The sequence below is a fragment of the Lutra lutra genome, chromosome 16 (assembly GCF_902655055.1).
Source record: "Lutra lutra chromosome 16, mLutLut1.2, whole genome shotgun sequence".
NCBI lineage: Eukaryota > Metazoa > Chordata > Mammalia > Carnivora > Mustelidae > Lutra > Lutra lutra.
This window is the reverse complement of record NC_062293.1, coordinates 16,553,402-16,567,529: the sequence shown is the minus strand read 5'-3', so window position 1 is coordinate 16,567,529 and position 14,128 is coordinate 16,553,402. Positions and strand designations below refer to the sequence as shown.

The window sequence follows — 14,128 nt, the reverse complement described above, 5'->3', positions numbered from 1 at the left end:
GAGCATCTTTTCATGTGTCCAATGGCCATCTGTATGTCTTGTTTGGAAAAATGTCTATTCAGGTCCAGAGAGGCCTTTCTTGACTGCCTTCTCTAGAAGGGACTCCTTCTTCTCATTGATGCTATTCTTTTGCTCTATTATCTTTTTCTTTCTTTTTTAAAGATTTTATTTATTTATTTGACAGACAGATCACAAGTAGGCAGAGAGGCAGGCGGGGGTGGGGGAAGCAGGCTCCCTGCTGAGCGGAGAGCCTGATGTGGGGCTCCACCCCAGGACCCTGAGATCATGACCTGAGCCGAAGGCAGAGGCTTTAACCCACTGAACCACCTAGGTGCCCTCTATTTTCTTTTTAAAAAGCATTTGCCACTGTTTGAAATTGTACTTTGTGGTGTATGTTTTATTTTCATTTTTGCATTAAAATTTAAGCTCCACAACAGCAGGGGGCTTGTTTCATTTCAGCGTCATACCTCTAGTGCCTAGGAGAGTGCCAGGTACAGTTAGGTGCTCAATGAATATTTGTTGAGTAAATGAATGAATGAATGCCAACATCACTGTTGTATGTTAATAGAAAAGTATAACGCCAAGGGACCACTTTCCCATTATCTGTAGATGGATTAACCGTAGCAGTTTTCAATCCAGGATGACTTTTTTTCAATCATGCAAAGTATTTCAGGGCAACATTCCTCCAAATCATGTCATATATGCCATGGGAATGTGTACCCATTTTGGATTAGCTTCTTAGGGCTGCTAGAACTGTGTGGTTTAAAGCAATGAAATTTGTTCTCTCTGGAGGCTAGAAATCTGGTCAGAGTGTCAGCAGGGCCATGCTTTCTCTGAGACTCTGGATAGAATCCTTTCTTGCCGCTTCCTGTCTCTTGGTGGTGGCTGTTACTCTGGCATTCCTTGCCTTCCGGTAGGGTCACTCCGATCTCTGCCTTTGTCATCATGTGACATTTTCTCTGTGTGTCTGTCTTCACATGGTATCTTCCCCTTCCAAGGGCATCAGTCATATTGGGTTAGGGCCTCCCCTACTGACCTTATCTTAATTACATCTATAAAGACCTTTTGTTTCCGAATAAGGTCATAGTCATCGGTACGGGGGTTAGGACTTCAGCATATCTTTTTTGGGGCACAGAATTCAACCCATAACACATTTTAATATTGGTAGAAGCAAATCATACACCGATGTCTTCTGGTGTTACATACCATATCTAACCATGTTGTGCTTAAAGCAATTAAAAAAAAAATCTCTGAAATTAGGGTGCGTCCTACATCCGTCGTCTGAGGTATGGTGAAATGTGGTCGTTTGGATTGCCTGCTGTTTTGAGTAATGCTTACTGGAGATTTATGCTCAGAGGTATGTGTTACCTTGAACTCCACTTCTCCCGTGTCCTTCCCCTTCCTTAGATTACTGAGTTGCTGCTACATATAATGAAGGAACAAAAATAAAATAAATTTTCATAGCAGCCTGCCCTGCAGGAACCACTTGTAAATCCATATGGCAGTGAGCATGAGATGTTTTGTTTCTGGATGACTCACTCAGCCAGGTGACTGCAATGGAAGATCAGGCATGGCCTGAGTCACCTGGTGTCCCCGTGGACCTAATTGGGAAGTGACCAGTTAAAGGTCAGCGGGAGGGCTGGGGACCCAGGCCAGAACTGCTCTCTGGCAAAGAGGAAGGTAGTCCGTAGTATAAGCAGTATGCCTCAACCTCCCCTCCCACTAAACACCTCTTCACTTGACTTAACGCCCTGCTGAAATTCCATGGCCTCACTCGGGTGGCCTGTTCCTGCTTTCTGACATCCTGTCTCATTGGACAGCACGTCCTCAAAATAGCTCTCATTGACGCATTATGACTTCCACTTGTTCCAACTCCCTTCCTTGTTCCCCTTTTTTTTCCCCTTCATTTGTCCCATCCTTTGTCTTTCTTCTGGTTCTGTGAATCGGCCTGATGGGCCAAACCACAGCCTTTCCTTCTGCTGTCCAAGCAAACTTGCTGGAGGTCTCGTCTAGCTTTTCTAATGGGCCTCCTCTTCCTGGCCCACCCTCCTAGGTTGGATTTTGGAACTCTGATCTTCCCTTCTCCATTTAAAAGGTAGATCTGGGGCACCTGGGTGGCTCAGTGGGTTAAAGCTCTGCCCTGGGCTCAGGTCATGACTGGGATCGAGCCCCGCATCGGGCTCTCTGCTCAGCAGGGAGCCTGCTTCCACCTCTCTCTCTCTGCCTGCCTCTCTCTCTCTGCCTACTTGTGATTTCTGCCTGTCAAATAAATAAATAAAATCTTTAAAAAAAAAAAAAAAGGTAGATCCGACAGCTGATCATTTCACCGTCATCTGGGGCTTTCTGGCTCTGGCTCCCACTGCTGCCCCGTTCAGCGCATGCTCAGCCGTGTGTATTATGACCAGCACAATGTGGTGGCTTCAGAGAAAAATGGAGAAGAAAGGAAAACATTCATCTGCCTCAAACAGCAAGCGGGGGACTCAGGATAAAAAGAGGGAGGGCAAAAAGAGTAGCAACAAGAGCTTCTGGAGAAGCATTAGCCACCCAGAGTGAGCCCTTCCTGTGTGCCCGTCCTTTGTGCCTGGAGTTTGACAGGGATCTGTTCATTGGATCCCTCCAGCCAACCCTGTAAGGACCAGGGCCAATCCACCTGGTTTCCTGGCTCTGGCTAGCCTGTCAGAGGAAATGGGTGGTGGGGGTTGCTAATTCTTTTCAGGGACAAAAGTTCTGATGAGGATCTCCCTTCTCCAGCACGGCTGAGTCTGGGCCCCTGAGGCCAAGCAGGAACACAGCCTTATGAATGACTGGAAACAGAGGCCCAAACTCCTTCCACATGTTCAGGAGGGAGGGGTGGCCTCAGAGCCGCAGCTCATTGAATTGGCATGGCCCAGGCGTGGAGACTTCTGATGAGTCAGTCCCTTTTAGAAACTGCAATCCAGGGAACCTACCCTTGGTGGCAGGTCTTAGTAGGGGGTATCGTGGGTGGGGGGGAGGAATGGCTGGTTCTCATGAAATCAACCTGTGATTCACTGAGAGAGGAGGTGAAGGGAACTGGCTGGCATGACTCCCCAGACATGACTTCCTAAAGAACATATCCCAGCAGCCTGTCTCATCCTCTGGGGTCAGGGGCTGCCCATTCACTGAGCGGGGGGCCGGCTGTTATTTATTTCCCATTTGGCAAGCCTTTCTATTGTGGCTACAAGTCAAGAACTCATAGGCAAATAGATGCTAATTTGAGAATGAATGGATGGAAAAATGGAGAGTCTGGGAACAAGTTTGCAGAGATAATTCAATGTGTCCATACCTCCCATGGTCCTCTCTTCTAACTCTGCCTGACCTCTCCTTCTGCTTCTTCAACACCCCCCCACCCACTTGACCGCCACTGCCCCAGTGAAAATCGATGGCATTTCTGTCCAGAATTACCCCTCTGGATGCCAATTCCCATGAAAACTTCAAGGAGGGAGGTAGAGACCTAAAATAATTCAGGCTCTGCTCCTCTCAGAGCTCTTTCAGTAAGGCAGTAAGCGGGGGCTCTGCTCACATCTGGCTGGGAAAAGAGCCACTGGGAGCTGAGACATGGCCAGGCTGCCCTTGCACGGGGGACCTCCTGCATGCGTGTGGGTTCTGAACCCTGAGGGCTTCTGAAGCCAGTATCTCTAGGAAGACTGGCTGTCTTTCTTCCATGTTAGATAGACAGTGCCTGACTGAGGGCTGCCCCAACTCAGAGGTGGCCTTGGAACCTTACAGCCAGGCGGAAAACAGCTGCCATCATTCCCACCTCACAGTCCTCACACTCACTGGGTGAGGGTGTAGTCACGTCAGAGGCCGGGGCTCAGGGGTTACTCATGGGCTGGTAGCAGCACCCCACTTGCAGAACTGTGGAGTCAGGAAGGGCCTTTGAAGTGAGACCGACTCAAGCTCAGAGGAAGCCTAGGGCTTCCAGGATTCCACATATGATTCTGGTGTTTTTAGGAGAACAATGAAAGTTTAAATTGTCAGAGGAACTGTTTCAACCCATTTATTTGCATGTTTTATATTGGAATTCCATGGATAATATGGAGACATGAGCTCTGTTGCTTAAAAAACTAAAACAAAACTGATCTAGTTCAATGCTTTTCCATTTGCTCCAATGTATATTCATGGAGCATTTACTTTGAGCAAGGACTTGGGGCTGGCCCAGGCTGGGCAGGGCAGGGCAGGGCAGGCCTCAAGGGGCTTAAAATCTTTTGGGTGGCAGTGTTGTTAAGACAGATAGACGAATCATTATAATATGTTAGGAAGAGTCAAGCGAAGAAACAGGCTGAGGGGAGTGAAATGACTCGCCTAAGGCCACATTAGTAAGGGTGACTCAATGAGGACCACGGTCTATTGATTGGCTACCTACGCTTTCTGTTAGATCCCTCTGCCCTCTAACGAGGCCCTGAGACGGACAGTGTTAAAATCTAATGTTTAAAGAGTCCACTGTTAAAAGAATGATTACCATACAAATGTAACATGAATGTGTGTCAAAGTATTTATTCAACTTAATTAATGAGGGAAGCAGTAAGATGTTAAGATTAGTTTCAAAGAAAATTCAGGGAAGGGAGGGGACCCTGGCTGGCTCAGTCAGTAGAGAGTGTGACTCTTGATCTTGGGGTTGGGAGCTCAAGCCCCACACTGGGTGGAGAGATTACTTAAAAAAAATCTTTAGAAAATTCAGGGAAGGGAAATTTATGGTTGTTCAGTCAAAGGAATGTTGAAATCAATTATCTGACAGTTTTGAAATTGGTTAATGTTCTACAAAGCAATGAACCCTAACCTTCAGAAGGTTACCTTTGCTATCAAATTATTTGCATTGCGGTTGGACAAGAATCATATACACTGTTCTCATCAAGAATCATTTCCATTGTTACTAGTTTTCTACAAGTTAACCTCTACCCTTATAGAGTTATAAAATACGCTAATCAGTAGAAGTCAAACAAAGGTATACACCCCTAGAAAATCAGGTAATTCAAGAGTATGGTGGGTCTACTTGTCAATATACTGCATTATATTGAAAGGACACCGGTATTTCCTTTGCCTATTTCCAAATTTTTGATACTTTTTCTTGACAATAGTGTGTGTGTGTGTGTGTGTGTGTGTGTGTGTGTGTGTTTGTGTGTATACACACACATTTTCTGGGTATGTTTTGTCTAGATGTTGGAAGGGAGTTCAGTCACACTATAGTAAAATGGACTGAGACATTCAACTTGATGAGAAGTTTTGGGGGCACTGGAAAAACACCCCATTGATTAGGCTGATTTGTTGGTCTTACCAGCTGGGGGACAAAGGGACCACTTTAGAAAATTGGATGAATGGCCTGGATCATGAAGGGGAATGTTTCTTCCTCAGTCTGTTTCTTATATTGAAAAAGACCTTTCTGGGGCCACGGTGGAAAGAGGAGGTTTACCTGGCTGAGCCCAGGAAGCCTGAGAGCTTCTGTCCAAGCAAATGCCCAGGGTTTGCTTCTCGGGTAAGTTTCTCTTAGGGTTATTTTGGTGTCCCCCTTTGTCTCTACTCCTGTCCCCCAGCCTTTTCTCTGTCCTTTGACAGTGTGAAGATTGTTCACATTTGAATGGCATTTAGTAGTGTACCAAGGGCACAAGTTCTGTGAGGTCAATATTACCCTTTCACAAAGGTTAATTGAGTTGTTCAAGGTCATGACGCAGCTAGTAAAAAGAGGACTCAGAATTCAAATACTGGCTTTTTTTTTTTTTTTTTTTTTTTTTTTTAAATATGGGCCTTTCAACTCCAATCCATGTTCTTCCAGTTTATCTCATTCAGCCTTTTCTGACATTTCTGGAGTTCTCCCTGGACCATTCTATACCTTGACCCAAAGATAAATGTACTGGGAACCTTGAGCAGGTTTCAGAAGATTTGCCTTGTCCTCACTGGCTATTGGAACATTCCCTGCCCCTACCTGCCACCATATTTAGGCTGTGTGCTCATGTTAGTGCATCAGGGCTTTGGATCCCTGTGTAGGGGCTGTGAAGCGGTCACTAGAATAATTGGAGAGAGGGGACATTGCATTGTCCTGGGCCTCGGATTTTCCTAGGCACGATGTAGGTGTCAAACCAGTTGTTAATTAAAGCCATTCCATCAGTTATGACTTGACACTTGGGGTCCAGGGCTCAGTCCCGCTCTAGCACTTGTTATCACGGGGACCTCATCAGTGAGGGTGGTGATGAGTTTCTTCTGACCTTTCTCATTCTTTTTTCCTTACCATACAGCCTGTGATTGGTGAATATCTGTGGTATGATTAGACCTGCTGTGTGCATCTGAGAGCTATAAATCTGGGTGTTTGAGGAAGTTGGGAAGGATGGGGCAGGCCAGTTACCCTGTCAGGCCAAGCTGGGTGCTAATGTCTTTGTCTCTGTTGCAGTGTCCAACATCTGTACCACACGAGGCGTCCGTTCCTGCCAGCAGTGTCTGGCTGTGAGTCCTGTGTGTGCCTGGTGCTCAGATGAGGTAAGGAGAAGACATCTGATTTGATTTCTCCCCCAGGCTCAGCTGCTTTTGTGCAGAAATGGACCCAGAGGGGCATCTCTTTTCTCTTGTCCCTTCTGAGCAAAGATAGGGTGAAGCCTTCCCATTGATGGATTTCAAAGGGAGCTGTTATGGGGTTGTTGCTGGGAATGCCGTCCAGATTCTTCTGTGTGTCCCCCTAACATGAGCCAATTTGGTTAGGTTCTTGGTCTCACTGTAACCATTGTCTCTCTGTACCACACTTCACTTACTTTTTGTTGGGGTGGGGCACCCCAGGGAAGCAGGGCTTAAGGTATCAAAAAGAGAGTTAGCAGAGGGTTCTTGGTATAGAAGGGATGCTGGCTTACAAACATCCCTGAACTGTTTTTTTTTTTTTTTTAAAGATTTTATTTATTTATTTGACAGACAGAGATCACAAGCAGGCAGAGAGGCAGGCAGAGAGAGAGGGGGAAAGCAGAGAGCCCGATGTGGGGCTCGATCCCAGGACCCTGGGATCATGACCTGAGGGGAAGGCAGAGGCTTTAACCTACTGAGCCACCCAGGCGCCCCCATCCCTGAACTTTTAAAAGGCAAATAAAAGAGAAATCTTGCACTTGGCCAGCAGGGTGCGGGTGTGCGATGTTCAGTCAGAGGATCTCTTCCCTTTTCTCTTGTGAAGTTTGGGTCCCCACAACTTTACCTCTTCCTCTCTCGTTCTTTTATTTTCCTCCTTCCTTCCCTCTCTTAGGTGTCAATGAGAGAAGGTGCTGGGCCAATTTGGTGAGGGTAGGAGGGTGATAGGAAGGGGTTAGATATGTCTAGGCAGAGAGTTTGTTGTGTCTGGGGCCCTAGGGAATGAGTGTGTCTGAGGGAATGGCTGTTTGTGGCTGAGTTGGGAATTTGGAGCTGGTGAGGGCCCCGGGAGGCGGGGGCAGTGAGTGTTGCTGGAGAGATTCCAGTGATTACAGAGTCTGAGGCTGAGTCATTGGCCAGGCCCCCAGCAGGTGATTACCTGAACTCCTGTCCCAGGCTGCTTCTTGGGCTACCTGGGTGTCCTCTGGGTCACAACAGCAAGTCTCTGCTCTCTGCAGTTTTAGGACTGCTCCAATCCAGCCTCCTCATTCTCTTTGCTTCTCTTCCCAATCTGCTGAGTTTCCTAAAAAGGCAACCACCCTGGCAGGCTGGTGGGGGTGTTGGGGGGGTTAGGGAGTGGGAGCTGGGAGGCTGTGTTTATCCCTAGGCAGGAGGATTGCCAGAACTGCAGAGGCCAGCCCAACACACTACGTTGCCTCTATACGGTTCAGCACGGGAACTCCTTCCAGAGGCAGCTGCCCAACATCTGGGCCACACTGACTTCATTTAGCAAATGAAACGTTCCCTGGGGCTGGGAGTGAGGGGTGGGGAGGGAGTGGGTGAATCTTTCCCCTCCACCCCCAAATGTTCTCCACCCCTCTGGGCTGAGCTGGCGGCTCAAGTGTGATATGGCCTCCTCCCTTCTCAGTTGCCATATCCTCCTTCCCTCGGTTGCCATCATAATATTGTTAAACTGCTTTTGTAAGGAAGTTGGAATTCTGTAACTGCATCCTCGAAGGAGGGAGAGCGTCTTGGATGGGATGGCCTGAAGCTAGGCTGGAGCAGATGGGTAGCCAGGAAGGAAGCCCTAATGTCACTCCGAGGATGCTGTCCATTCCTTTTCTCTCCTTTTCAACCCAGAGAGAGAGAAAAGGCAGGCCAGTGTGGCTGGGAGGAGTTTGGGGAAAAAGAAAACATACTCTTGGAGTGCCTGTCACCCCTTTTGATCAGCACAGGGACCAGCCCTGTAGCTGAGGTGTGTGGAGGCCCAACCAGACAAAGCCCATTGTTCATGTGACCAGATTTGGGAAAGACAAGTGTAGAGTATTTATGGATGACCAAGGCAAATTTTGTCCCCTGGGGCAGACCAGGGGAGGACAGGGGGAGAAGGTGCAGGGTAGGATCAAAGCATAAGGTAGGACCTGCCTGGGAATGGTGGAGAGGGGGTGGGGTGAATCAGGGAGGAAATGAGTACATCATGGACCAAAGAAAACTGATGACTAGAAGTAGAAGTAGAAGGCCCGATATCTCTGGGAGTATGGAGTATAAACAGGAAAGTGGGGGAAGCCAAGAGTTTAGTGAAGGACTACAACTATCCTCTGGGAAAGGAAGAGGAGGGAAGGAGAGATAGTGGAGGAGTCCAGTGTGGGGCAAAGTGGCAGTGTCAGCCAGCCTCCTCTGGGGAGGAGTGGGAGGTGGGAATCCCGGGCTGTAACCTGAACATGACCGCTTTGTGTGTGTATGTTTTCCTGAGGGATTCCCCTGCACAGGCCAAGTTTAACTTCTGAAAGTGTCTTGGCTGTTGACTTAAAAAACCCAAAGTGAACCGGTTGGGCCATTTTGAATGTGACTTGTTGAATAACTGACCCTAGAGGGCCCTCTGCTTTTGCCTTCCCTACGGTGACGGTGCAGGCAGGGTTGGCAGTGCCTGGAAAAACAACTGGTTGGGCTCAGCTTTCCTTTGGTCCTAGAGGACAGCAGCTCTGGGTGTGTATAGCAAGGGCTTGGCCCGGTAAGAGGAAAACGTAGCCAAAGTGGATGAGTGCAGTTTTGGGCCCATCTGCATAGGGTGTGTTCTTGGGGGGGGGGGTTGCATACTGATATGGGTGGGGGTGGTGTGCTGCCTCTGGGCTGTGAAAGTAGCAAAGAGGCCAAGATAACACAGAGATTCAACTCATGGTCTCACTGGCCCCCATGTTGGGATCTAGAACCCTCCAAACTTGCCTGGTTCTAAGAATCACCTGGGGTGCTGGTTAAATAGAAAGTTTGGATCCCCAGGTTGGATCCCAGACCTTTTGCGTTGGAATGGGTTGTTATGATAGTAAATTTGGCAAACACTGCTGATCAAAAGGTCTAATCATGGGGTCATGGTGGAAGTGAAGTTAAGGCAGCCAGATAAAATACATGACACCCAGTTAAATTTGAATTAAACAAGTAATTTTTTATATAAGTATGTCCCAAATATTGACTAAATTCAGTGACTCTAAGATGAAGGGAAATGCTGGGAATTCTTACATAGACCTGAGAACACATCAGAAGGCGGGCCAGCTCACACTCAGCCTGACAGCCAACGATAAGCGAAGAATGGGTTTGGGTCTAGCCAAGTAGAAGACTCCAATATGAGTGACTTACTTCTTCTCTGCATCTATGGGGGACAAGTGTTAGGCCATTATTTAGTTACTTCTCTAGACAACATAATTTTGTTCTCACTTCTTCGCTGCTTTTTCTTTCTATTTTTCTTATCCAGAGTTTAAATGTTCATCTTGAGAGTTTTGCTCAACTTGTTACTGTAAAAATAAAAATATATCATTGAAAGTGGCCCCCTCCCCATAAACAAGGGGGTATGGATACCAATAACCATAAATCTAAGTGCTTTTCTTTTCCTTTCCTTCTCTTTGTCCCTTCCACACTTCTCTCTATGCTCTAGTGATTTCTTTTTTTTTTTTAAGATTTTATTTATTTATTTGACAGAGAGAGATCACAAGCAGACGGAGAGGAAGGCAGAGAGAGAGAGAGAGAGGGAAGCAGGCTTCTTGCTGAGCAGAGAGCCCGATGTGGGACTCGATCCCAGGACCCTGAGATCATGACCTGAGCCGAAGGCAGTGGCCCAACCCACTGAGCCACCCAGGCGCCCCTGCTCTAGTGATTTCTATCCTCACTGGCTGTCCCATCAAGAAAACAATGTTAATTTATTTTGGTTGGAGGCATTTGATGGCTCTCTGGGTGGAAAAACTAAGTAGCGGGCCCTATTCTGCCTTGTCCTCTGAGAAAAGAGAAATGGAATAATAGTAGTAATTCTAATGGTCATAGTAGAAAAGAGTCATCTTCTATATGCATTTATTTGTTTTATCCTATCAAAAGGATTTGAGTATATTTGACTTGTATCCAGATTTTTCATATTTTGAAAGCATTTCATGTTCACAGTCTTCTTTGACCCCCCTGCCCCCCGACCGAGCCTGTGAAATAGGTAGGGTAATGAGTTTTTCATGCTTTACTTTCCCAGTATCCAAAATGGGATGAATGGAGAATGGGACTAATAGCATGCATCACTCTCCCAGGAGAGGCAGAGGATTCAGCTCACGCCATGCGTGGGCTGGAACCTCCCGCCTCTGTACTCAGGAGCCTCCCCTGGGTCTTGGTTATTTCTGCCTTTTCTTGTGTCCCATCCGGTTTTACTGGGAACTGGGACTTTAACATTCCTCCTCCCTCCTTCCCGTTGTTTCTCTGAGTAACCTAGAGACAATCCTCTACCTTCCCAGTCTGGGTTATTAAGGAAGGGAATGTTGCCTAAGTGTGTTGAGGTCACTGCCTTGGTATCCTTCTGGGACAGAAGGCTCTCGGGGAGAGCGTGACTGCAGAGCAGGCCTGTTATGTTCCTGACCTCTGTTGTCATTGACCATAGAGGAGGGAGGGAAACAGTTTTGTTTCTTAGTGTTTATATTTCTGAGAAATTCAAAACAAACCATAAGGACTGTCAGCAGGGCTTAGCACTTCAAACCTTCTTGTAATAAGTACTGTCATGTTAGAAAGCAGGGAGTCAGGAAACCCCTTCTAGATAGAATATTCTCTCCCTTGGCTGAGGCAGCTTAAAGATACACAGTGGCCTTGCTGCTCTCATTCAGCTTCCTGGCCTCCCCTTCCCTCTCTCCTTCAGCCTCTGTCTTAGTCCTGGAAAGGATCAGCTCCTCTGTGTTTCTTGGTCTATCCAATCATTGCCTTTTTTGGGAGGTTTTCTCCCCGGGGCTTTGTGGGCAGCTGGAATTAGAGATAAGGTAGCGAGTGCTGTGAGCAGGACACTGCTTCCTGAGGCAGAAGGGTTGGGAGAGCCATGCACGGTCAGCAAGAGGAGTTCTGGTGCAAAAACTCTGAGGGCCCACAAGTTCTCCCCCTGCCTTTCTGTCCTTGGCCAGGGCTGGGAGCAGAGAGGGCATTTTCATTTCTCTTGGAGACGTGGAAATTGGTGATATTCCCACTGGAATCTTTTGAGCTGAGAAGATTAACCCTTAGGCACTGTTTCCCATGGGTGATGCCGTTTATCCACATCCCACTCGTGAAGCTGAGTGGGAAAGAAGGAAGCTGCTGGCTTCCAGAAACTTCTTTCCCCAGGGCAAGGAGAGTCCTCATGCTGTTTGTCTTAGTCTATTCGGGCTGCTATAACAAAAATACCATAAACCGGGTGGTTTGAGGACAAATGTTTATTTTCCACAGTTCTAGAAGCTGAGCAGTCCAAGATCAAGGAAGCAGCAAATTTTGTGTCATAGTGGCTGTCTTTTTGCTATGACGTGGCAGAAGGGACCGAGGAGCTCTCTGGGATTCTGGGATCTCTTTTCTTCCTTCCTTCCTTCCTTCCTTCCTTCCTTCCTTCCTTCCTTCCTTCCTTTCTTTCTTTTTAGATTTTATTTATTTATTTGACAGAGAGAGAGAGAGATCACAAGTAGGCAGAGAGGCAGGCAGAGAAAGGGGTAAAGAAGGCTCCCTGCTGAGCAGAGAGCCCGATGTGGGGCTCGATCCCAGGACCTGAGACATTGACCTAAGCTGAAGGCAGAGGCTTAACCCACTGAGCCACCCAGGCGCCCCTGGGATCTCTTTTCTAAGGGCACCAATCCCATCATGAGGGCTCCACCTTAAGACCTAATCACCTCCCAATGTCTTACCTCCTACTATCTTGGGGGTTGGGGTTTAACAGTCTATAGCACTGTTGGTCTTCCTGTTCCCACCCACCTGGGGAAGACTTTCAGCCCATTAGACAAGGGCTGAGCACGAGAGGGAGAGTGACTTTGAGTATCAGGAGGGTTTTAAGGCTGAGAGTCCGGAGTGTATGAGCATGGGTAGTTTCTTGTGGCCAAATCCCACCCCTGGAAATATGGCTACCAGTCACCTGCAGGGGCTAAGGCGGCAGAACATGACCTGTCCTTCCCACACCTTCCACAACCCTATCTTCCCTTCTCTTCCCTACCTGGGCATTCTCAGGTGTGGTCTTTCTGGGACCATCGCTTGCATACTTCTGCTTCTCTGCCTCAATTCTCACTCTACACAGCTTTTAATACAAACTATCATTTTGCGAAGATCATTTCAGTCACACAATCCAGTTAACCCCTCTCTTCTGCCATTCTTAGTGCTGGAACTTTGGGCAAGTTACTTAACTTCTCCAAGCCTTAGATTTCTTTCTTGTAAGATGGGCTTTCTCATTTGTGAAGTCTCCAAGCCTCAAGTTTTTCTGCTTGTAAAATAGGAATAATCGTAGTTCCAGCGTGAGAGAACCATTAGTGGGAGGTTTGCAGGATCCCCCCTAAAGCGCTTTCCACAGAGGCTGACATGCAGTGAGTTCTCAGTAAATGTTAACACCAGTTTTGGGGCATCTGCTTGGCTCAGCTCATGATCCTGGGGTCCTGGAATCAAATCCTTCATCGGGCTCCTTGCTCAGCGGGGAGCTGCTTCTCCCTCTGCCTGCTGCTCCCCCTGCTCGTGCTGTCTCTCAGTCATATTCTCATTCTCTGATAAGTAATATCTTAAAAAAAAAAAACCCACCAGTTTTCCTGGGATATGGGTATGGGTTTTTTTTTTTTTAAGATTTTATTTATTTATTTGACAGACAGAGATCACAAGTAGTCAGAGAGGCAAGCAGAGAGAGAGACAGAGAGAGGAGGAAGCAGTCTCCCTACTAAGCAGAGAGCCCAATGTGGGACCCGATCCCAGGACCCTGAGATCACGACCCGAGCTGAAGGCAGAGGCTTAACCCACTGAGCCACCCGGGCGCCCCTGGGTATGGGTTTTTTGACTGACTTCTGGAAACGGTTGTGAAAGAGAGTGAGTAGGGATGGAGGTGACGATTGAGAGCCTGAAGGCCCAAATATTGTGAAACAGGCCCAGGGAAGAGTTTTCCAGCTTTCTGGCCAGTCCCCCCAACCTGGCAAGGAAGGAGCTCTCACGGACTAGTGCCCACACAGCGCCGGCTCGAGGTGCTGACATCAGAGTGGGGAGGGGCTGAGAACGTCATGTCGCCTAACCCCCTTACCCAACAGTGAGAGAGCCTTCAGAGGGCTGAAGTAACAAGTCTGAAGGCACAAGGGTAGCTAGTGGTAGACCCAGGGTGGAGCCTGTTTCCGGATTTCTTTCAGTGCAGTGTGGCCCCCCTCCCACCCCCCAACTCAGTACACAGGTGTGGACACACACAGAGCTCCAGAGAGCCATGGAATATACACCAGCGTGTCCAGAAGCGTGCTCCATTTGCCCTGTGTCCACAGCGAGAGAGGAAGCTTAAAGCGGAGTGATGGGCTAGGCTCTGGTCAGTGCATGGCATCATGGGATTTGCCCAAGCTTGTGGGGTTTATTCATAACTAACTTATCCAGGAGCTATTTCTGGAGTGTCTCCTAACAACAGCTTTTATTTATTGAGCACTTATCCTGCAGCAGGCACTATACTATGGGTTTTATGTGCGTTGTCTTGGGGTGCCTGGGTGGCACCGTCCGCTGAGTGGCGGACTCTTGATTTTGGCTCAGGTCATGATCTCAGGGTCCTGGGATGGAGCCCTGAGCTGCCCTTGGTGGGGAATCTGCGGGAGGCTCTTTCCCT

At 47.9% G+C, this 14,128-nt stretch overlaps 1 protein-coding gene across 1 annotated transcript in view; it reads left to right on the top strand.

Moving 5' to 3' along the window:
* The window catches only part of ITGB3 (integrin subunit beta 3), a 48,858-nt gene that overhangs the window by 8,808 nt on the left and 25,922 nt on the right, over positions 1 to 14,128 (top strand). Inside the window, exon 2 of the mRNA XM_047707366.1 lies at positions 6,401 to 6,486. Within this exon, the coding sequence (XP_047563322.1) occupies positions 6,401 to 6,486 (86 nt within the window). The remainder of the gene's footprint in view (positions 1 to 6,400; positions 6,487 to 14,128) is intronic.